Here is a 24,947-nt window from a genome sequence, read left to right as displayed (position 1 = left end):
TTTTTTTTTTTAGAAACCACTACACAAGCACTTTATAATTGGGCTCTTACTGTCTGCTCAGAGGTCGAAAATGTCTTGCGGTGGTAATGAGGTGGAGAAGTTAAAGCGATCTCTTCTGTAATCAGCAGGCAGCTCAGTGGAAGAATGGCTGTGCAAATCAGAATATTAAAGCGTGACTGTGTGTTCCCTACCTGTCCTTGGTTAAGAGCTCAGAGAAAGTAGAATTTTCACCTTGGAAATCCATTAATATGTTGAGTTCTAGAACCGTGAAGAAAGATTCAGCCGGTAGGTCGATATTATGTTTGCTTTCAATACAAATGACATGTTTCAAAAAGAGGGGAATTCTCTGCCGTAACTTGGGAAGTAACTTCATAGTAATGAATGCTACAGGACAAGCTGTCAGTTTGGTTGAGAACGATGCATTTGAATCTGTCAATGAGGCTTTCACCTCCAGTTTCTCACATCCTTGACTGGTACACAGCATGTTTGATAACTTTCATCTCCTCTGCTTCTTTTCATGGCTCTCTTCTTAATCTGGCTCCAAGGAATGCAATAAACCTCAGGTACTGTATCTATGAACAGTTTTGTCTGTTGTAGTTACTATATATATGTGTGTGTGTGTGTGTTCTGCTTTTCTCTGTTTTCAAGCTGTCTGTGTTTGTGCTTCTGCTGGTCTTTATCTGTCTCTTTCCCATTTGTCCTATTTGTAGCCACTGATAGACTTTAATAAATACCTTCCATTTGCTGGCGTGGAGGCTGATAAAGAATGAAGCCTATGCCACACTCTAAATCAGTTACCACTATATCCACAGCAACATGAATTCATAGTCACATTCTCCCAAAACAGCTCTTATAAAAAGAAAAACATCCATCTTCTGCTTCTATACGTCTTATCCTGTTTTTGATCTGAAAAATAAGCAGCTGACGTCATCACGTCGTCAGATGGCGACAGAAAAGTGATAAACATCACCGGTACAGCTTATGGGCCTATAAACTGTGAAAGTGGGAGCATTTTAGCTGATTGGGGTGAATAAAATCTGAAACACTAACTCTGCTGATGTGCTTGATAATGGTATTGACTGTCTTTTTGTGCTTTGGATTATTATTATCCTCACTGTGTGGGTGTGGTTCTGCTGGGACTTGCGTCAGCGTTGACATGTTCTACTAAAGGCAGTGTTAATGTGCTAAGTGTTTGATTATGATGGCTTTGAAAGACTCTCATCCCAATATTACATTTGCACCGCAGGGAAAGGTATTAAGCATGTAAAAATATTGTAGTATCAGTATTCTCTGATCAGTGTGTTACATGTCAGTATTTCAGCATGGAGGCCTGTAGTGTCCGAGCTTAAATGGACAACGAAGAAGGGGTTGGAAAGATCAAAGCTCAAGGCGTTGAGCAGTCAGACCTGCTGAGAAGTGCGAGAGCAAAGAGAACGAACCTGCCGCTCTCGGTTGAGGAAAAGCCGAGCTCCTATTTTTAGAGCTGTAGTTTATTACAACCTGCTCTGCTTCAGCTGTGCACAGATACAAAAGCCTCGGTGTTGAATAGACATGGTGCAGGAGCTGCAGCGATGAAAGTGGTTAATTGTGCACTTTTTGTTATTACTTTCTTTCCTCCTTCATTCTCTCATCTTTGGTTGTTTGGACTCAAAATTATTCAGGGCAGCTTCTTGGGGCTGTAACTAACGATTCTTATAGTCTTTTTGTTTATTTATTAGATATTTTCTCAACTAAGCAATAAATAAAATGCCTTAAAAATAATGATATTCAGCTCACTACAAGACTAAGAAATTTGAGAAACTGGAGCCAGTGAATACTTGGCATTGTTGCTTAAAAAGTGACTTAAACAATTAACCAATAGTACATTTATACATGGTCAATTGATCAACTAATAGTGTTTATGTTAGGCTATTTCAAAAGTAAAGGCAGTTAACAGTACCTGATTGACGGTAAGATGACACATTTCTTTATTTTCTCTAGTGCATATACTACACATTTCATTTGTTTTGTTAAATAGAACTCCTGAGCATCTGACCAGCGCACACACCAGAAGCAAAATCAGCATTTCTAGTTATTTATAGGACAATATCAAACATTATGCATTATGCTTTGATGGAAGTAGACCTGATATTATCAGGGAGAGTAATCATACAGCTGAAGCTGCGAGGAAAACAACTGAATGTGGTTAATTTTTCAGCCAGTAGTAAAGAACACGCTTACTGACATTTGATGTGCTTTTCATGTCAGTTTTGACATTCAGAGAACTTGAATATTCTCAAAACGGTTGACAGGTGACATTTATTTCAATGGTAATGAGCCTGCACAGTGAAGATAAAGTACACAGTTTTTGTTGTTGGTGTCGCTTAAATTAGATTAAAATCTCTCTCCACTATTGATAGCAGAACTGTTTGATCTATTCAGTGTTGGCGCTACAGGAAGCTGCAGTAGATACTCGAACTATTAATAGCAATGCCCAGTCTACTCTTTTGGTTAAAGTGGGTTTAAAGTATGTTTGGCGTAAACCTAAAAATAACATTTCTAGAGTTGTGTTACTTCATGTTGGGTGCACAAGCCCTGTATGCATCTTAATGCCAAAAAGAGCATGATGAAAGACCATAGTTCAGTTGAAAGAGTCATCTGACATAAAGACATTAAAAAAGAGACTGACTTCTCTTAAGCCTTCACATAATATTTCCATATATAAATGTCTGTAGCACTGAGTTTGTACCGATACTGTACATTAACATATCAGAACCCAGCTCGAGGTAGTGTCTGCTTACTCTACATAAATTTCCACGACACGATGAGCAGTTCAACTGTAAAAGCTGCTCTCAATTAACACATCAGATTCCACAAGAGCAATTACTGTTCACCCAGAGAACCATTTGTACCTGACACACCAGTTCTACGTGAACCCTGAGTTCCTGTATACACTGATCTGGAAGCTTCTAGTTAATCGTCAGCTTCATCACTCACTTGCCAGCAGTCTTAGTTTGCTGCTTCCTGTCTTTGCAGATATCTTCTCATTTACTTTATGCACTTTGTAGCAGGCCCAGGGAGGAGGACAGATGTTTTGCCCCTTTGTACTCTACAAGTGTAATCTTTTAAACGTGCCTGGCTGCCTGTGTTTCTGGCAAATTATTTTCAGAGCAGCGTGCAGGTGACAACAGCTTGATAAATGAAATAATCCCTTGAGCTGTAGCAGCAATGAAAATGTAGTCTCTTTATTAGATCATCTTTCTCCTTCTAACAATGCTATTTAGAGCTGTTATAATGGTACAGACATCAAGGATTAATGCGCAGAGCTGGCAGTCAGAAGTGCTGTGTTTTCTCTACTCAGAGACTTCTGTTGGCGTCCAAACAAATTCAGTGAACAAGGGTAGACACAGATCACTAAACGGAGTATGTTGGGTTCCATCCCACAATGGCCATTATACAGTATGTCTATGAGAAGATGTGTGTCCACGTGATGCTTCCTTTTTCTAATGTTCTGACTTTGTGTCTCTTCTTTGCTTTCTTGGTATCCTGAGATGAAAACAGTCCCCAACAAATGTGCAGTGTCCACTTGTTTGAAATGGAACCGTTTATAAAGACTTCAAGGCCTGAATATCTACAGACAGAAAAGAAGTTGTGAGCTACTTAGAGAAGGACTAGTGCATTGTTGGCTTCATGCAGCTTGTTGGTGGAAAAAAATGGAGCCTTAGATTTTTCCTTTTAGATTATAAAAATCACCATTGACATTTCACACTGCCATTCAACACGTCATCACTTAGATCACTTACTTCACAGGGATTATTTGTGCTAAATGGACAAACCAACCACACAAACCTTTCTCTGAACACTAATCTAAAACATAAATGTTGGCATTGGACATAAATCAAAACAAACATGTCGCCACTGTGTGCTGGTATTCTGTTTCACCCCATGTCGGCTGTTGTTAAAGCCGTGCAGGTAAGAGACACGGTAAAACGTAGAATTTTGGGTGACGAAGTGAGCCTCAGACATGCAGTCCAGAAATGACAAAGTTGGTTGGTTGGTTTATTTTTTGGAATGCAGCTCACTGCAAATGCAGTTGCATGGATGATGAAATCATTTTTCTTCTGCTGTGCCATGCTGGAGGACTGCTTTTTTTTTTCTCAGCTGAGTCCTGATAAAAACAGAAAAATGCAGAAAAAGGTTATGTTGTTTATGTTGCTGTGTCCTCTATAGGTTGTATTGATTAAAGTCACCAACAAAAAGCTTGAAATGTGAGTGCCACGTGCCATTTTCATGAATGTAAACAGCTGAATTAAGGGGTTTGAGAAGATGGTTGCTATTCAATGCTGCTATGTAGTGATGGGTTTTATTGTTGCCCCCCTTGAAGCAGTCTTGCCTGTGTGTATGTCATGTGTTTGTACAAGATAATGTAACGTAATGAGGTTTTTATGTCTAATGCTTTGCATCAACAAGCATAACCCCATCACATGGCCGAGCCTATGAATGCATTGAACAGCTGCAGCCATGCTGGGTTCACAGACTGTTCACAAATGACAGAGGAGGCATTGCCCCCCTCTGCCTCATGCATTTAGCACACACTGCTACTGAGCATGAGTGCACTGTTGTTATTCTCAAGTGGGGGGTTTTCATGTGGCTGTCACAATCCTCTAAGATTGATGGTCCCCCGCCTCTTTCACTTTACATTTAGCTTGTGATTAGTCAGTTAAAAAAAAGACTTTAAATGAGCGGGGCTGTGCCGGAGGTCTGATATTCCCCAGACCGATGAGCCCCCCCACCACCACCACCACCCCCCCCTCAGTAATTATTGGAGACGTTAATGACCGGCTGCGCAGACAAACACCTGAGCTTTTTTCTTGTTTTGGTACATTACATCATGGCAGGGGAGATGATGTCATACTGGGTTCCAGCTTCCCTGCCCCCACCTCCACTGCCTCCCATTAACCTCCCCATTGCTTTGACTGAACCGGCTCCAAAACCAGCTAGTAGTACATTGCTTCCTAGGAATTGTCTGAGGTAGAGCAGCCGTGCTCTTCATACACCAACACTCCAGCCTCAGCTGTCAGCACACACACACAAAATAGTTTTATTGGATTAGCTGCTGTTGTTTACAACATTAATCAGACGCAGTAACAATTTTTATATTTAAAAGTCAGTGTATGTGGGTGTTTGCTGTTTTTATGCACAGTTTAGAGCTGATTGTCAAGTGTGGAGTTCAGAAATAGAATCATGTAAGAAATATATAATAAATTAAAGCAGAGATGATAGCAATTCTTCATATTTGAGATGTTGGAACCAATGAATGTTGGCCAAATTGCTTAAATGAGGAATTTCTTATTAAAATTGTTGGATCATTTTCTGTTGACAAATTCAATGGTAAGTTGAAGCAGTAAAATAGATATTTTTGTTACTCGTATTTTTTCAAAGGTGTTGCAGATTTATGTAGTTATGTTGTACCAGAGGGAGCTGACTGCTCTGCCTCTTATTTTTCAAAAAATCAAAATGACAGGAAAATTATTGTGATGGAAGAAGAAAACAGGAAATGAGCGCCAGTGTCGAAAATGCAGGACAAGTAACAAATAAAAAATGGATGTCATATCTATGTGCAGCTTGAGCTTTTATACAATAATTCCTACTTTATAATTGTATGTCCTTATTTGTGTTTTTGTTGTGAACTGGATTTCAGATGATTTTGTGATGTAGCAGCTCTGTTGTTGGGTGTCTTGGCCTCAAACCTTTAGCAGTTCTGTGACGTTTTGTCTTTTAAACTGTTGTCCTCCCCATATGTGCTTGTTAGGAAACCTCCTGTGTGTCCATTGTCTAGAAGCACTGCTTGACTCGTGAACAGCAAACACACACACACACACACACACACACACTTTCTCCCTCTCACAAAGCAGAGACATGTATTTGTTATTCGATGCTCTGTCGGTGACGCTGCTGCTCGCTGTGGTACAGCTGAGTGTAGGTGAAGTGGCAGAGTCTGCTCCCACTTCTTCTGTCTCTTTTACACACAAACTCGTCTGCCCTCCCTCCCCCATTTCGCCATGTCTCGGTGCTACCGTCTCCACAGCAACTGAAGGGCCTGGAGGGTGTGTAGGGGGCTGGACGGTTGGGTTGTGCTCACCCAGTTGCCATGGCTATTCCAGCTGAGTGACAGTGACAGAGTGACATCATTGCTGCCAGTCTTCTTCTGCCCATTTTGAGCACGTTCTTGTTCCTGGGCTTCTGTCTCCCAGCTCATCTGTTCTTTTACTTTCTTTCTGGAGAAGCAATGATGCTCTTTCTCTCCTTCTGTGTGACTATACCTCTTTTACTCACCCTCTCAAGAGCAATTGCCGCTGTCTCTGTTTCTGTCTCCCCACCCAAGAAATGGCTTTCCTTCATGCCGTTACTATGCCAACCGGCTCCAGCAGTGGTCTTGTAGAAGTGAGCGTGATAATGGCATTACTGGCACTGTGCTCCCCTCCTCCCTCCACCTCTCCATCCTGCTATCACCATCCATATATTTCTCTACCTTGTGATTTTCTATCCTCCCACCACTCTACTGTAAATCTGTCATTTTGCTTTGTGTCATCTCATTTTATCTCTCAATCTCAGCCTTCTTCCTCACTTCCCTTTCCTCACCCACCCTTCTCCTCTTCCCATCTCTCTGTCTATGCTGGGGTGGGGGGGTTATTTCAGAGGAGCACAGCCATAGTGGCTGCTTTTTACAGCATCACTGTCATGCAAGGAGGAGGTCCTTACCCCCACCCTCACCACCACCACTACCATCCACTTCCCCTCTCTACCCCCGACACATACACACATCCCCTTGCTCCCATTACAAACAAACCGCTGGCTTTAAGGCACAGTACCTCGGTGGAGGCTGCAGGCGTTTCGGTCTTCAAATAATCTAATGGTGCATATCAGGCGTTTGCGTGTGCGTGTGTTTTCGTGTGTGTAGCTTTACTTTCGGCAGAGGGAGTGGAGAGAGAGAGAGAGAGAGAGAGAGATGGAGAGGGAAGGCGGAGGGCGCAAACGTGAGTGAAAGTGTTGTCAGCCATTTTTTGGTCATTTTTTCTGTTTTCTGCTTTATTGCCGGCGCGCCGCTGATCTCCGACAGGAGATGTGATTGTCAAGTGCGCGGAGAGACGCTGGCTCGTCCTCTTTCGGATAAAACGACTTGCTTTCTCTTTTTCTCCTCCGCTGAGGTTTTAAGATATTTCTGTGGGAAGCAGCGGGAGGGTGGAATAAAGCAGAAGCTGGTGTTGGTTTGAGGAATCTAATCAGGCCGAGCAACATCGGATACTCCCGAAACTGTCAAGCCACCGCCTCCTTACAGAGAGACGGTGCGGACGAGGGAGGGGAAAGGGCAGGCGGCTCGGACGAAGATGGGGGTCTATGCTGTAGCATAGAGCAAGTCCGGGATGTTAGATTTTAGCCCAGCAAACATTTTTTCATTATGAAACCATTAGCAGCATCAGACAGTAATGGAGTCCCGAGCCAGCAAGATAAAACCCCGGTAAGTAGCCTATCGATGTGCAACGTCTTCTCTCCATCTTTTTTTCTCTCTCTCCCTCATTTATGACCCAGCTAGATATGATTACCGACCGTATATTGGATGTGCATCGGATTTCTGTCGAGCCTCTACAAGATGAATGAACACAGGGCAGATCAAGGACACGACAGAAACCTGAACGCCTTGATCACAGGCTGATTATTGCCCAATCGAGCCTCCGATGTGTGTCAGTGTGTTGTACTAGAATCGGCCGCCATGTGCTTGCTGTCACTTACGCACAGACGAGCACACTCGCGTGAAAATTTAAGGGCCGTTAGTCTGATTGGCTTGATGCGTTTTTAATAAAATAATAGACTATAAATATCAGAACACGTTTTAAAAATAAAAGAAGTGAAACCTATTCACCTGCCAGGTAAAAAAGACGCGCACACATCCAGTGGTGCAGCTGTTTTATGACGCACTGAATTGACAGTACTTGATTGTAGGTGCGTGGCACGTGCATGTGAAAATAACCATGTTTGCTTTAGAGGATAAATACAAGCAGTAGATCAGGATGGTTCGATGATGAAGCTGCCCTACATTCAGTTACTCCACCTTTTAGCCTGTAGGAGCCGTTACAGCCCAAGCGACACTAGCCCACAGTAAATGATGCACAGCGGGTTAGTTTAAAGCAGAAAGGGGGTCAGTCTGGTGTACAGTTGATATTTCTGAGCGTTTTGCTCTTCATGGTTGCCCCCAGCTGAAGGACCAGTCTGACCATGCGGTGTATTAACCGCTGGTTGCTGGCGGCGCTGTCCGTGGTGCTGGAAGCAGCTTCTCGGAGGTCTGGGCTTGTCTACACCTGTACGGTCAACGAGGGGATCGGTAGTCGGTGCTGGCATACACATACAGACAGCCATGTAGAGGTAGGGCTGTAAATCTCAATGATGGATCGATGATCGTGGAAGCAGAACTAAAAATCACCTTAATATTCCTGTAATGGTTCTAGATGTGTCACAGTGGAAGACGTTTTAACAGCTTCTCCCACAGTTTGTGCAGATTCCCAACCAGAGGCCTTACAAGGACCCCAGTAGCCTCTGCATGGGGTTTTGGGGTCAGAGGCAGTAAACATTCTTTTTTAGTTTTGTTTTTCCTAAAATGAATGCTTAGGTGTGCAACACAATTAGTTTTTTGTTTTTATGGATTCTGGCTGGCATATGTAGCCAAAGACAAGTGAGGTTTGTTAATCTTTTTATATGTCCTATTGGCTGTTTATGTGCCTTGCCCATAGTAAACCTATGATTTCCATTTGCTAGCATCTTAACATACAGACCTAGTGTGCTTCATATCATGTTGATGCCAACTGTAACTCCATATCAGATTTTTAGGCCTATGAAATATATTTTTAGGCCTTATGGTTAAACCTTACAGGTTAGGTTAAAACTGTTGAATGATGTGCTGTGTCATTTGAATAATAGATTTTTCAGTTTGGCTTGATTTTGAGAAATCTAGCCAAAGCACTTTCCCAAGAGGGTGGTGGCCGCTCTAGTCAGGTGAAATGTTCTTGAAACGTTTGTTCTAGGGTTACTATAGAAGAAAGACAAAACAGACCGTGTTCCTTCAAGTAGCACATCCTTGTTATTCCAGGATAACTGGCAGGATACAGTCATTTCGACTGCCAAAACATAATTATAGCCCAACACACATGTACCTTAAGTTAGACTAAACTTGAGGCAATTATGTAAAACAGAGAAAATGAGTGCAATAATCAGAGTTTGGCTTGTTTTACTGTTGGCTACAGATTGTGAAGATTTGTATGTTCACCTCTCTCCTGGCGTCGCTCCTTCCCCTTCATTTCTTTGTTGTTTTTTTATGTTTTTAGCATGTAAAGAGAGGCTTGTGTAAATATTCATTAAAGCCCAGCAGGAAACCCCCCCCTCCCCAAATGGGCAGTAATAGCACCCACCAGATCTTATTACAGTAATGACATCAGCATAATAGGTTCACAGTCACTCGCTGTAATATGTGTGATTCTTTCTTCTGGAGATCTGTAATTTCCAAACTTACAGCTGGATTTTATTTTTACTGCAACAAGCTGCATGTTGACTTACAGTGTCACAGTATAGTTCATGTTGATTTATCAGGGTTTTATAAGCATGTATGGCCTTATCCCTTAGTTATTGCTTGGCCATGAATTCTGTCTTCTTATCTTTAAGCAGTTTAAGAAATTGATAGCTATATGTGTGCCCAAATGTTGGAGCCTTGCTGGGCTTGATGGCACTTGACATCATTTTTGTTCTTTATTTACTTGAAATGTTAATAAAAAAATGTAAAAAATGATCACATTTGTCCTTTATAACCTTGCTAAAAATAGGCAATACAGTCAAAATTGTAAAAACAGATATCATTTAGAGATTTACTTGTTGCTCTTCTACTAATATATATTGATATTTAGAATGACGGTGTTTAAAATAGCAGTACAAATCATCTCACCGCCTCTAACTGCTGGCTTATGTGGTGCTGACTGATGGAGCTGTGACTACAAAGGGGAAGCCCAGGGAGCATATCGGACACCCCGCAGGGTTTTAATCTCTTGATCTGTAAGGCTCAGGAAAGTGAGAAGCTGCCACCATGGTCAGGGAAACTCTGAGATGTGCCTGCTGTCTTTTAGCCTTCCAACATGGGCAGTTGTTTTTATTTTTTAACAAGTAGAAAAAGTAAACACATCTGAAATGTTTAGCATTTCTGAATTTGGCCAGCTTCAGCATTGGACAACTGGTGTAGTAGCACAGACTCACGCCCAGCATATACAGTATATACAGGCAGTAACGAGATTGAGAGCCAGCCACTGCTTCTGCCCAGCAATCTGGGTCATTAGGTTTACGGTGTAATTTAAGGAGTGCCACATCTGCTCACATGTAGGCACAGCTGAGTGTTGTGGCTTGAGCGTTAGAGTGATGCCTAAAGCTCCTGTGACAGCTGATTCTATGTATTTTGCAGTGTTCATGCCACGACTGATGCTGAGCATATAACAAACAGATTTAACCGTTTCTGCAAATTGATTGGAGTTAACAATGCACTGTGCATTATTGCTGTGTTACTGTGCCACTGATTGGAAAAGCTTAACAAGTCATTGTTGTGCTGGCATCCATCCACTCTCATGTGCCACTGGGCCCAGAAGCTCACTGGACCACGTGGACTGAATGGACCCTGGCTTATTGACCGACAGATGAATGACCTAAATGAGCAGAGAGAAAGGATTGTTTATTATCCTCCCTTTAACCTGATTTCCTGCCCGCATTTTACCTCTTTCCAGGGGAGGGGCTTGTGTTTGTAGAGAGTTATTGTGTGGAGGAGGGGGGGATCTTTCCAGTCGAGATGATATTATTGATATGTAGGCCACTTCAGTGACTGGTATCAAGGAAATATTGACAGACTCCACAAGACTGGTCTTTGACTCTCATTAATGAGAATAATTAATTAATTTATCCCGAGTACACTCCAACTTACTGAATGTGCAATGTTAATGTTAAGAATATGTTGACAATTTAGGGTTTAGGCTTATAGCAGTAGTGTTTTCAACTACTCTTTTTTTAACAATCTTGTGTTTTCTCCAAGTAGCAAATTGTTGATATTCTACAGTGTTGTTATTGGTGTTATATGGTGTTATCTCCATACTTTACAACTTCCCCAGCCTGTCTGTGGCTCTCTGCATTTTGATTTATACTGACGATGTGAATAAAAAAAAAATGGGTCAAGTAAATTTTTATTTGTATAACCCAGTGTCACAAATCACATATTTGCCTCAAGGCTCTTTACAGTCTATATATTGTGTGTATATATTCTTTTGGGGTAACAAAGTTAAACCATGACACTATCATATATAATAATGAATATTAATAATAACTCCAACACAACTTTGCTTTTGAAGTTTGCGTTACATAAAAGTGATACACTAAAACATGAGCTGTTTTGGTCCCAGAAGTCATCAAAAGAAACTATCATGAGGTTTTATCAGTGCAGCTACAGATACAGACATTCTTCATGCTAACACAATCATGCCCAGCCATAATAAGAACATGAAAGTCAGCTGGAGGCATTCAGGGTAAAGCCGACCAGACGAGAGGACAGGAAATAGCAGCCCGAGGGCGCGTTTGTGACTGACAGACCCCTCTGGTCCACCATTTTGGTTCGTGCAGCCAGCCAGATAATTAAACATGATGGCAATCTTTGACACAGTGTAATCACATCACACCTCAGTGCCACAGGAACTGCAATGTCTGGCTCTCACGCTCTTGTTTCTGACACATAACAGTGATTTGTGAAGAGATATATCACCTAATCCTAATTTCCCCCCTCACTTGCAGCTCAGAAAAATTTCCAGTGAGAATGCCACAACATTTTTTTTTTGGATTGTGACTATAGAGACGTGTTTTAGTCAAAATAAGTATCCAGTATTCCAGTGATGAACTCCAGAACTCTTTAATGAAGCTGTAATGCAGATGAGTGCTTTTGAAGCGGTGATGACAGACTTAGAGTATGTTTGAAAGCAGATGACAGCTCAAACCCATTTACATGCAAATGAAGCTCACTAGATGTATTTCTGCCCAATGTATCCCATTTTTCATCCATGTGAAGCTTCTCAGTGTTGCTGCTGTTGAGGATGATTTACAAAAACTGAGGCTCAAAGTGATGGCGCTGAGGTGGATGCCACTTCAGAAATCTTTTTACTTTTTACTGCTCTGATGTGAAGAGCTAAAGTCTTGGCTAGTGACTGTACAATCTGTCCAGAATCACACCTACTTCGGGATTTATTGGCCCTGAAATTCATTTATTTACTGGTGCTTATTAAAATCTGGTTAACGCTTATTACCATGTAGAGGAAAACATTAAAACCACCATAAATAAATAAAGTCCAGAATCTCCTTCACTATCTATATCTGAAATCACACTGCTACAGGAGATGTTTTGATTGAGTTCTGATATCATATGATGAATAAAGCAACCGAGATAAATATAACTTTAGGTGTAAACATGTAATATTGATGATCTGCCACAGCCAGCTGTAGAGCTGCAGCTGGTTCAGAGGACTCTCCCTGCTGAATATTAAATATGTATTTGGTAAATAAAACATTCCATAATAAAATATTTATGTTCCCATGAACCAGTTGATGCTGTTTGATTAAATTCATAATTCACTTCTATGGCATAGAAGTCGGATATGATGAATTTCATTTGAAAGCATTATATGTTGGACATATTTGACATAGTATATAAATTGTCAGTTGGAATAAAATGTTGACTTGGCCTTTCCTGATGCTACTGTAGTTTAACCAAATGTCTGTGTTTTAAACACAGTAAGTGGGCCATCGGCCTGAAATAGAGCTTTGTTGCTGTAATGGGTATAATTTTATCAGAATATCACACTTTTCTGACTCTTTTGTGATATAGCAATTTAAAATCAAATTGATGATGCACGGTACAGTATTATATTCAATAAGGCTTCAGTTACCAGCTACTGTGATCATTAATTAATCTGCCAGTTATTTTCTCAGTTAATATAGTAGCCGTGGGGGGGGGGTTACTGTACCAACTTCTATTCTTGCTTTTGTTTTATTCATCGCTCTTCTAAAAGTCCAGCAGGGGGTTTCTGATGTGTTTTGTTTTCAAGGTCATCTCCATATAGAAGTGGGTTGGCTCATGTACAGTATAGCTAATTACAGCGGAGCTTTCTGGTTCTTTATAAAGTATGAATTACTCAGAGGGGTTTCCCAGCATTGCTGCCTGCTTCTCATTTAGGTTACTCTAGGTACCTGCTTTAATTAGGGCATTTCCTTGTTTGTTTTTCAGTTCATGAAAGGAGTTCCAGTGCAGTTGATAGCAGAATCTTTGTAAAGTGTAAAAAAAAAAAAGTGCCAATAAAGTTTGGGCGTTTTTGTTGTCTTAATTGAGGTGTCACTTTGTCACTTATACCTGTTAGTTTAAATTTGATAGATTAAATCTGAATTTTTCATATAGCCTATGGTTTTACTCAACAGTGGATTTATTGTGCTCTTTAGCTGACACGCTGAGGGTAAGGTAACTGTTTAATGATTTAATTAGGATTTAATTACCACTGATCTTTTTACTTGCTTTGATAGTAAATTATGTGTTCAGTTGAGCTTTTGCAGTTAGATTTTTTTTAATGAATATTGTTGTACATTCACAACCGTCGAATCAAAACAAATATTAATGATTACAAAAAAGTTTGTGTTTGTAAGACTTAAGGGGCCATATTATTTTTTTATCTGGTCCTTAAATCAAGTGTCGTAAACCTTGTCTGACTTTTCAGTTCACCCGTGTTCACTATAAAATAAAAATGGCAGGATGAATAAAGGGAAACTAAAGATGTACAGTAAGATCTAAATAGACAAACTGTTGGTTTTTATTTTTATTTTCACACAATCCGAGGAGCAGCCTGTCGATAAGTGTGTTTCTACTTCCGTCCCAGTCAGCATGAGTGTCGTGTGAGTGACCAGTGTTGGCTGCTGGGCTGGCTGATACTGACCATCTGTGTGTATGTTGTTGTGTGTGCGTGCAGCTCCCCGCAGACTTCAGCAGACTTCACCTGGCCGACGGCTTGCACCCACAGGTGACCCACGTCTCCTCCAGCCACTCAGGATGTAGTATCACCAGCGACTCTGGAAGCAGCAGCCTGTCAGACATTTACCAGGTAAGGCCTGCCCACCTTGGCAATGGATCGCCAGCTCGGACTGCAGTTGGACGAACAGTTCAGTCGGTGCAGTAGTTTGTTAACTAGTAGATGAAGTCATAAAGTTTGTCATGTGAGATTAAACCTCCCTCCCTCCCTTGATATCACTAAAGTTTGTCATGTGAGATTAAACCTCCTTCCCTCTCTTGATATCACTGATATCTGCCAGCAACTACCGTAACTTGTTTTTGTATGGATTCAACAACTACGACATAACAAGGTAATTAGAGAACTTTGCAGGTGCTGTGAGGTGTATGTTGTTACCTTCAGACAGAGCCAGCGTGCCTGTTAAGGCTAACCGTTGCCTGGGTTGACCTTCATATTTACTGTGTAGGAATGAGAGGTGTATGAACACGCGTTTTCTCCAAAATGTCAAACTATTCCTTTAAGAGTCACATTTGTGTCAGAAGACAGAACTAATGATTTTAACTAAACATGCTTCGACAGTAAATATGTTTTCTTAGTTTACTACCTAGTGTTAAGTAACATGACATAATAACTTAGTGTATATATGGCGCAAATAAACTGATCTAACCCAGACTGAGGATAAATCGTTATGGATAAATGAAGTACGAGGGTTGAGCAGAAAGTCCAGCTCGTGTTATTCTAATTAGGTAAAACTCTCCTGGGTGAAATGACAAATATACCTCTGGGAGCACAAGTTAGTCTCATTAAATAGGAAAGCAAGTTTTTGGAAAGAATGGAAGGCTTGGCAGCCAAATAGGCCCTAAGACACTAATAGGACACTGTCACTGCTCAGCAGGGGATGAGCAGACTGGCTGGTGGCTATGAGCAGGTGGTCCATCCTACATCCTGACTGCAGCTCTGCCTCTCATCACTGAACTCCCAGGGAGCAATGACGTACAAATATCACGTGATAAGGAGCGTTATGAGCGATTGTTATGCTAAAATATCACTTTAAAGAATATGTTTTGAGGTGTTAAGAGTGTGATTAAGGCAACAATAAACAATGAATAAAAGGAGAATTGTCAACTAGTCGAGCAATTGTCCACCTCCTGAAAAAAAAGAGATAGATTCAGCTTAAAAGAGCACGCACACAAAATCTCGTGACTGTGGATGTGCCACAAACCCTGCAACTAATCCTCTTAATACAGTGTATCCACCCCGTTGGCTCCTAGTCCTGTCACCTGCTGTGTGCATATTCGTGTATATGCTTTTATTTGTGAATGTGCTTGTGAGTGTGCTCAGTGCCACCGGTCACAGTCACATTATTCTGTTCAGACCTCTTCCTGGCTTGTGTTCGTGTGCAGGGACATTCCACTGAATTGTTTGAATACAGCTTCATAATTAAAGCCTGACTGAGTGTGTGCTGTGCTACAGTAGTGTGTGTGTCGATATGTCTGGCCCTGCTGAGGATATCTGGGGCAGGTTGAACTGGCTCTACTGTCGCCAGTCTGTCATCCTGGTCTTAGAGCGATCTGCTAGCAGCTCTGTGGCAGTGTCTTCATCTCTGTGTCTCTCTGAGTCACACCTGTTTTCTATCCTTTCCTCAATATCTGTCTTTCTTTGCTGATCCCAACTCGAACAGCTTTTTTACTTACCTACCGGTGCTCTGTGCCTGAACGTCACATTTACTTGGCTTAACAACCATTTTAGGTTGTGAGTAGCTGAATGCAGTGTCTACTTGTGACCACTTGTCACATTTCAGTGCCTGTGGGTAACACAGGACTACTGTAGTTCAAATGTGAAAGTTCATAATGGTGCTTTTTCTTGTTTTTATTTGAATAATGTTTGGAGAGGAAATACTACCAAGTAATTCACAGAAAATGAAGTCTGGAAAAACATTTTATGTTGCAGAAATGTTTTTTTCTGTTTTCCTCTGCTAATCATCCATTTGGTGTAGCCACAGCTCCACCCGTGTAAGGATGAGGATGATGTGTTAGTAGTTAAAGAAGATAGAGTAGATGTTCTTTTACCCATTTTCTGGGTTGAACAACTGATTTCCCCCCCACAGCAAAGTTTGTGGTCCACCCTGCAAGTATTTCTGAATAAACAAATCAAGAGAGGCCTGGTTCTTTACACGGGAAGTTGATAGTCAAGGAAATATTATAGTGTTCCCTTTTATTTTTATTCTACATGACATGTTTTTTTTTACATTTTGCTGATGCTGGTATGAAGAACTGCTGGGCTCAAAGGGGCTAATATTTTTGGTGAGAAGTACAGAATTGTTTAACCACTGGACATCCCAGCCAGTCTATTCTCCAGAGCCCCCACTGGTCTGTGCAAATGAGGAATCCTGGGAAGAGTCCCACACCATTGTCACGTCACCACTGTTTGGTGTCTGAATAAATCATGAAATTGTCCTCAGAAGGACATTGAGAGCATTGATCCAAGAATAGCCTTGATGAAATATTAACAGCACCAGACTTGCCCACTGACTGTTAAAGCTTACTGCACATTCATGGAGTTTTGATGCATATGTGACAGAAAAAAACAAGCCTGTGTACAAAGACAAAGACACGCGGGCAACCAGGTTTTAACTAGTTAGCTCCATGAGGTGTTTTGATTGTTTTGTACCCTGTTAAATGAATATACACTGATCAACCACCTCCCTAACATTGTGTAGCCCCCTTTGTGTGCCAGACCGGGTCAGACCACTGAAGGTGTCCTCTGGTAACTGACACAAGACGTTGGCAGCAGATCCTTCAAGTCCTGTAAGTTGTGAGATGACGTGTTTTTGGATCACACTTGCTCAAGGGGGATTTGCTGGGGTTTTCCTCGGTTATAATAACAGTACTAGTAAGATCTAGACCTCACTTTGTGAAGTGTCTTGAGATGACTTTTGTTGTTTGGTGCTATGCAAATAACACTGAATTGAATTGAATTGAATTTTGCCAGCACATCCCACAGATGCTTGAGCAGATTAAGATCTGGGGAATTTGGAGGTCAAGGCAACGCCTTCAAACTATTCCTGAACATTTCTTGCAGTGTGACAGGGCACATTATCCTGCAGACAGAGGCCAATTCCATCATGAAAGGGTGTACTTGGTCTGCAACAATGGTGGGTGGTGTGCGTCAAAGTTAACATTTGCATAAGTGCAAGACCCAAGGTTCCCCCTGAGCCCTCAGGCCTGGTAGGCCCATTCAATAATCTGTCCATGGTGGTATATGTTAAAATAACATCCACATGAAAACCAGGACCCAAATTTTCCCAGCAGAACATCGCCCAGTGCACCACACTGCCTTCGCCGACTTGCTTTTTTCCCCTTGTACTTCCTGGTGCCATCTCTTCCCCAGGTAAATGACGCACCTGGCCGCCCATGTGTTGTTACAGAAATTCATCACACCAGACCATCTTCTTCCATTACATCATGGTCCAGTTCTGATGCTCATGTGCCTATTGTAGGTGTTTTCACTGGTGGACAGGAGTCAGCATGGGCACTCTGACTGGCTACCCAGCCCATACCCTGCCAGCCAGCTGCAGTGCACTGTGTGTTACAGTACTGTGCTACAGTAGCATTTTTGTGATCGGAGCAGACGGGATAATCTTTGCTCCCACATCAATGAGCCCTGTGCTGATTTATGTTTGCTCCCTAATTTGTTGTCTGCAGATGCAGGTGCTCTAGTGTGTTTTGTCCTATCTGTTGAAATACAGCAATAAATGTCCATGAAGTCAGATTGTTTTTTCTATAGTGTACTGCTTCAAAATGAAACAGAGACTTTCCACCATCAAAAGGCCTTTCTCTCTCTCTCACACACACACACACACACACACACACACACACACACACACATACATAATCTTTGCAGACCCCATCCCAGTCCTGTACTCTAGGCTGCGTGTGCCCATGATGGACAAATGGCCACTCAGACACTGGCCTGAATCATTAATGAGCCTTTTGCACTTGCCCTTTGAGGAGAAATAACATAGGGTTTTGGTGAACGATGTTGCCCAGGGACTCTGAGCCTTGAGAAGCAGACTGACAGTCTGGGAGATGAAGATGTGTCTGGCTCTGGGATTTTGCAGACAGTTTGCAGAGACAACTATTTCTATTATGAAACCTAAGGTTGGGCACCATATTGCAGTTAAGAGGATTTATTGTTGTAGTGTTGGGAGGCAGAAGAGCTGATACTTCGTAGCCCTTTTGCCAGCTGCTTTGGTTTCTTCTATGACAAGGTTTCATGTTGTGTAAGCTTGATCCAAGCAACATGGCCTTTGCCATTTACAGATGTATTTTCTTTGATTTAGTACCACTCATGCACAAGTAATTGCCTTACTTTCTTTCCTTATTTTTTCCACACATTTCATCTTGTGCTTTCAAAGAACAGACTCTGGCTGTGAGACAGGTGGTGGAGTTTGCTGAGGGGGGAGGAGAGGAAAGTTGGGAATTAATTAGCCTGTTACTATGCACAGCGGGCTGTTTGGTATGCAGTGTCGATCTCTGTCTTTCTCATACTGTACTGAATCCCTCTAATCCATTTCATGAAATTGATTAAAACTGCACAACAGTTTTACTGCTTGCTTTTGGTTATAGATGCCTTTGTCGCAGCTGATGTTTGTACTGTAAAATGGTTTCAGCAGTGTGTGCATGTTGTGAATGCTGCACATCTGTAATTGTATTTTGCTGAAATTTTACCCGGGTGTGTATGAATGAGTTTACTCTGCGTTTCGGGAGTTGGAGTTTGGTCGCCGGCCTGGTCAGCACCTACTAAGAGAGAGCGTGCATGTGGTTATAGATGGGCACACTGGTTCTTGCAGAGATCTGAACTTTGTCCTTGTGGTTATGGGACAGCCAGCTGTATTTTGCCAACCATGGATGTTGGACAGTAACAACAAATCCCTCCACACATTTGTCACTAATCACTAACTCAGTTCTTATTCGTTTACTCTTTGCAGGCCACAGAGAACGAACCAGGGGACATGGACCTGAGTGGCCTGCCAGAGACTGCTGTTGATTCTGAGGAAGATGACGACGAGGAGGACATCGAGCGAGCATCGGACCCCCTCATGAGCCGGGACATCGTGCGGGACTGTCTGGAGAAGGACCCCATGGACAGAACCGATGATGACATAGGTGAGCATTCAATCAAAGGGGTTTTATTGTCCCTTTTTGTCTTTGGTTTAAGTTACTGAACTCTATAAGCAGCCGTGTTTGAGTCTCGATGCAGCTTATGAATAGCACCATTGCTGTTTTTCTCTGCTGGGACATTGCTCCTTGTCCCAGTTTTAGATGAACTCAGTGCTCTACAAAAGCCACTCCTTCCTCTCTTATTTAAATCGGTCACAGTAAACTTGCAGTTGTCAGAAGCCTTTTCTGCTTTGCTGCTACTTACAATGCAGGGTTCTGAGTCATTCTCAAAGCCACACTGGGTTTACAGTATCATGTTCCTTTAAGCTGTGACTCAACTTTAATAATGATGATAGGCATGTTTAAAAATAACATACACACTCTCAGAGCCTAGCCACAGATGTAGACTTGGGGAGAATGGGGCACTGAATGCGGAGTAAGAAGCCCCTTCTCCCACCCCCCCCACCGTACCCTCTCTAAAACCTCCCTTTACTAACTGGCTTCTCTAGGTCTCTCTGGTACCTCCTCTCGCCTCACCTCTCTCAGCACTTGTTGCCAAACGCAGGTCAACCTGAACGCCACACTGCTACCTGACCCACACGTTTTCCTTAGTGACACCCCGTCACCACTTACATCTAACTGCAGACACAGTAGTTTTACCTTGATTTGAATTATATAGCTGTTATTTTATCAGCCATATTTCTTTTCATCTAACGAGTTTTGATACAAGTATACAATTTTATATCTTGTGTTTTATCCACTCTGTTTAATTATTTACTAGAAGACTGTTTTCTAAACATGTGTTGTACTGTATGTGGTGCTCTTAACCTGGTCAGGACACTTTTTATAGTGCACTGAGGTGGACAAACTAAATTTCATTCAGCTATTTACATGGTTAGATATCTCTAGAGATATATGAGCATTTGTTTTGACCATTTGGATGAACTGAACCTTTCAGCCACATTTGACAGAAGGTTAAATATGATCTCTGTTGTAGCTGAGTGATGGTAATAAACTTCCTTAACTCACTGAGTTAAGTGTCAGCAATTATTCTTGGCTTGCCTTGAAGGCAAGTGGAATTGATATTTGGCTTTATGTTCTCTAAATAATGATTCCTGTGTTGGCTGTTTGTGGTGGTGATGATCCATTTTGATCCCTCCAGCTTGTGCCTGCTTGGCTGAAAGTGAGGGCAGTGAAGGTTTCCCACTGTTCTCGGTTTCTCCTCTGAGTGTCAAGACTTTGTTTCGGTTTCTCCTCTGAGTGTCAAGACTTGGAGAGTGTCCTGAGTGTCCTGCTGTTTTGCCTCAACCTCCTTGACTTTCTCCACTCTCTGTTCCTTGTCCCATTCACAGAGCAATTACTGGAGTTCATGCATCAACTGCCAGCATTTGCCAACATGACCATGTCAGTAAGGAGGGAGCTCTGCGCCGTCATGGTTTTTGCTGTGGTTGAACGTGCTGGTACCATTGTTCTCAATGATGGGGAGGAGGTGTGTATTGGTTTTGTGATTGTGTCTTTCCATCAACTGTATTTATACGGTTGCTTGAGCCTTTATTGTGTTGTAGATTTAATTTTAAATTGATAAAATTTGCAGGTTTTACACTCAGTAGCTCACATTGACAAAGAGACATGCTCTTAGAAGATTAACCTGAATTTCCCTCAGGATCAATAAAGTATCTGTTTGTCTGTCTAAAATACATCAAACATCAAAATCTGAATGATCTGTTACAAAAATATGCAGACCCGTTGCCTTAGCACTCCAAATTGTGGTCAGGTGCTTCCTTTCATTTTCCTCCAGATGCTTCTGTTGAGTTCGCATCCAGCTGTAGCAAACTGAATTGAGTGGACATAGTTTAGACAGGCACACACCTGTGTGTACATAAGGTCCCACAGTTCATACTTCACATCTGGAAAAATAAATCCAACAAGTCCGAGGAGATCTGTGTAGACATCTCTGATAAAAATTTGGCGAGAGAAAGCGACATCTGCAGAAATAGGGGAATATATCAGACGAACAACCATCTCAGCAGAACATCAATCAGGCCTTTATGGTGGAGTGGCTACTTTTTGATGTCACTGTATATATATATATATATATATGTGTGTGTCTGTGTGAAGTTCACACCAGTGAATCTTTCCTTCTTTTCTGCTCTATTAAACTGGAATTGCACACATCTCTTTTCACCAAGCCTTTCTCGGATTCCTTTGGCAACTAAAGCAGGCTTCACTTATTCCCTCTCTTTTGCTCTGGTCAAGACACAGCATGAGATTCAATGAATTTGTTGTTTTTGCTATAACGCACTCAAACAACAGAGCAGAATTCATCATCAAGGCGCCATCAAGTTATAGAGAATTCAGGGTTCATTGGGCATATTGTCATTGTCAGGGTGAAAGCTGTGAATCACCAAAATGTCAGCTTTTCAGAAATTCTTCAAAAGGATAAAAAGAATTATACTTTTTAATGGCAGTCAAGCTATGTTGCTTGCAACGATGCTCTGAGTGTTCTGCAATTTAATGTATTAGTTGTGTTTTTGATGGGTAGTTTTAATAATGCCATGTTATTGCTGTATCCCTCTGAAGAAAGTAAGAAACCATCTGTCAGTGCAGCAGTCTCCTTGTAGTTATTGCACGTAGTTCCTTTTGATAAATAGCTCTGACTCATTAAGGAACACCAGCTGAATATGACTAAACTGAATTTAACCCAGTCTACAAAGTTATTGTTGTACAGTGTGTGTTGTAAAAATGTTTAGTTCTTTATTTCTGTTTTTTTGTTTGTTTCTCTTTTTGTGCTCTCCTTTCTTCCTCCACCATCAAACTAATCTAATCCTGTGTTTCGGCTCTAGCTGGACTCATGGTCAGTGATTTTGAATGGGTCTGTGGAGGTGACGTATCCTGACGGCCAGACAGAGATCCTGTGTATGGGGAACAGCTTTGGGGTATCGCCAACCATGGAGAAGGAATACATGAAGGGTGTCATGAAGACCAAGGTGGACGACTGTCAGGTAGGATCGTTGCTGTTAATGTTATTTTACGTATAAGACCATTGGGTTTAGCAGAGCACTTCCTCTGCCAGGGGGAATAGGTCCATTTCCTCTGCATCTTAGTGTGAAAAGCATGGTATGAGCACTGCTGTTGCATGATGTCAAACCCCGCTGTGATTCACTTGTTCTGCCAGTGTTTACACATTGAAAGTTGCTTTGAGAAACAGCATCCCCTTCGATGTAATAAACTAAAGAAACTATCATTTTGACAGGGAACAGGCTCAACATAGATCATATTCTCTGCATCACACTTTTATTGGGAATGAAGTATTAAGCAGTGAAAGTAAAGACACTGAAATATTTTTAGTCCTTTAATCATGAGGCTGCTACTACTACTAATTACAGTTTTCATAATTTATCAGTGGAGATGGTAGTTTAGTTGGTAGGAAGAATTTCTTTCTAGTCAGCTCTTACCAGTTGTATTCATTTACATTCTAAATCTGACCTTTATTTATGAGTTCCAGTGAGTTGCTCTGTTAAGACATCTAGGCTTAGGGGGATCTAGTAACGGCATCAGTAACATCATCTTTAAAATATTTTTAAGTGTGTTTTGAAATGTATCAGTTTTGTCTCTAATTCTTGTTTCACCCTGTCTCGTCCAGTTTGTGTGTATAGCCCAGCAGGACTACTGCTGCATCCTCAACCAGGTAGAGAAGAACATGCAGAAGGTTGAGGAAGAGGGAGAGATCGTCATGGTGAAGGAGCACCGGGAACTGGACCGCACCGGCACCAGGAAGGGACACATTGTCATCAAGGTGACAAATATACATTCAAATCTTTGCAGACCAGTCCTCTTGCATGAAAGTTGTTGTTTTTTTACTGTTATTACCATAATATTAAACCTCAGGGCACACCAGAGCGTCTCACCATGCACCTCGTGGAGGAGCACTCAGTAGTGGACCCCACCTACATCGAGGACTTCCTGTTGACATACAGGACCTTCCTCTCCAGCCCCATGGTCGTGGGCAAGAAGCTCCTGGAGTGGTTCCACGACCCCAGTCTCAGGGACAAGGTATGGACAGGAGGAGTTCTGTAGTGAAATAATGCGTGACCTACATAAAATGGATGACTCTATAATGCAGTTAGACAGAACTGAATAGATTGCTTGTGTGACAGGATTAAAGACCTAATACCATGAAAATGTAGATAGACACATTTAACAGAGCTTTTCCATGAATCCACAGGTCGGGATGTAAAGAATTTTATACTAACAGAGCTTTTCCATGAATCCACAGGCGTTTTTGGGTCGGGATGTAAAGAATTTTATATTTACTGACTAATCAAGCAGTAAACGGTATGTTGACTTAATCATGTGATTGCTCCAGGTTACACGGGTAGTCTTGCTGTGGGTAAACAATCACTTCAATGACTTTGAGGGTGACCCTGCCATGACTCACTTTCTGGAAGAGTTTGAAAACAATCTGGAGAAAGAAGTAAGTGGAACAAGTGCACTTAGGGGAGATTCTGAACATGCAACTGTATTTGGTTAATTTATTCCACTTTCATGACATATGTGTGTGTTTTTCAGAAAATGTGTGGGCACCTCAGACTGTTAAATATAGCATGTGCTGCTAAAGCCAAGCCGCGGCTAGTGACACTGACCAAGCCGTCCAGGGACTCTCCGCTGGCGTTCAGCCTTCTTGGAGGTCAGGAGAAAGGTTTTCGCATTTTCATTGATGCTGTGGAGCCTGGGAGCAAGGCAGCAGAAGCTGGCCTTAAGCGTGGAGATCAGGTAAGATATCGTCATCTTTACCACTTTACCTGCGTGATATGTTTGGTCCCTCGCTCAGGGACAAATTCACCATCCTACGTAGGATCCTCTTTATCATCATCTTTAACTAAATACAGTATTTAGGGCATGATATGTACATGTTATACCAGTGTCTTTGACAGACAGCACACATCGCTCCTGCTGTAAGACACTATCTGTAGTTTGTTACAATCTTGGGATCTTCTCTTGGATGTCAGGGATGAAAAATGTAAATGCAGCTGCTCATAGTGTCAAAGTTTAGCAGTGACACACGTTTTTCTTTCTGCAGGCTGTAACTGTAGAGAGAAGTCACTCAGGTCACACAGACCAGCAGCTGAATTGATCCTTTTTTCCAGTTGAAGTTCATTTTTTGCGAGACTGGTTTTACATTTTGCTTGAACTAGCATTTAAAAGTTTTTTTTAAGTCTTGAATTGAACTTGGCTTTCTTCTCACAGCCTGTCTTCTCAACCATTTTCACACATGGCAGTCCTCGGGGCTTTAGGCAAAGTCCCTTAATCCTTGAAACCATCTTGAGAGTGTCTGAATGTGAGCTAAGCCCTGTTGGCACCAAACATCCCCTGCAGCTGTTTCCCCAAAAGGAAGCAGAGATGCTGACATCCGTGGAAGCGTTCGCTCTCTCATACCCTCTCACACCTTTGATTTTTATCAGCTTCACTTTCACTCAATCATAACCTTTCATTTCAGAATGTTAGCATTACTTTTGGTTGTTTTGTCATTGAGCCTTAGTAGTACTCCCTCAGTGGTAAACTCTAAGCAACATCTCATGAATCACTGCTAATCCCAAAACAGACTTTTTATTTTTATTTTCATTTTTTTTAATTAATTCCAAGCATATAATAAAACAGATAAGGGAAAAGAAATCATGATCAATATGTACCT

At 41.7% G+C, this 24,947-nt stretch overlaps 1 protein-coding gene across 13 annotated transcripts in view; it reads left to right on the top strand.

The window, feature by feature from the left end:
- Window positions 1-24,947, top strand: part of rapgef2b (Rap guanine nucleotide exchange factor 2b) — a 110,052-nt gene that overhangs the window by 59,978 nt on the left and 25,127 nt on the right. For 5 of the 13 annotated variants that reach the window (XM_020622829.1, XM_020622825.1, XM_020622826.1 and 2 more), the window contains exons 7-15: window positions 546-563; window positions 14,055-14,186; window positions 19,084-19,261; window positions 20,608-20,744; window positions 22,099-22,257; window positions 22,899-23,051; window positions 23,144-23,308; window positions 23,622-23,729; window positions 23,825-24,028. In XM_020622829.1, the coding sequence (XP_020478485.1) occupies window positions 546-563; window positions 14,055-14,186; window positions 19,084-19,261; window positions 20,608-20,744; window positions 22,099-22,257; window positions 22,899-23,051; window positions 23,144-23,308; window positions 23,622-23,729; window positions 23,825-24,028 (1,254 nt within the window). Of the gene's footprint in view, window positions 1-545; window positions 564-6,770; window positions 7,499-8,043; window positions 8,401-14,054; window positions 14,187-19,083; window positions 19,262-20,607; window positions 20,745-22,098; window positions 22,258-22,898; window positions 23,052-23,143; window positions 23,309-23,621; window positions 23,730-23,824; window positions 24,029-24,947 lie in introns of those variants that run through there. The other 8 variants (XM_020622828.1, XM_020622833.1, XM_020622831.1 and 5 more) reach the window with 5 other exon arrangements.

This window comes from Monopterus albus, unplaced genomic scaffold (genome assembly GCF_001952655.1).
Source record: "Monopterus albus unplaced genomic scaffold, M_albus_1.0 scaffold289.1, whole genome shotgun sequence".
NCBI classification, from domain to species: Eukaryota; Metazoa; Chordata; class Actinopteri; order Synbranchiformes; family Synbranchidae; genus Monopterus; species Monopterus albus.
Note: the sequence above shows the minus strand (reverse complement) of the source record. Positions and strands in the feature narration are given on the sequence as shown.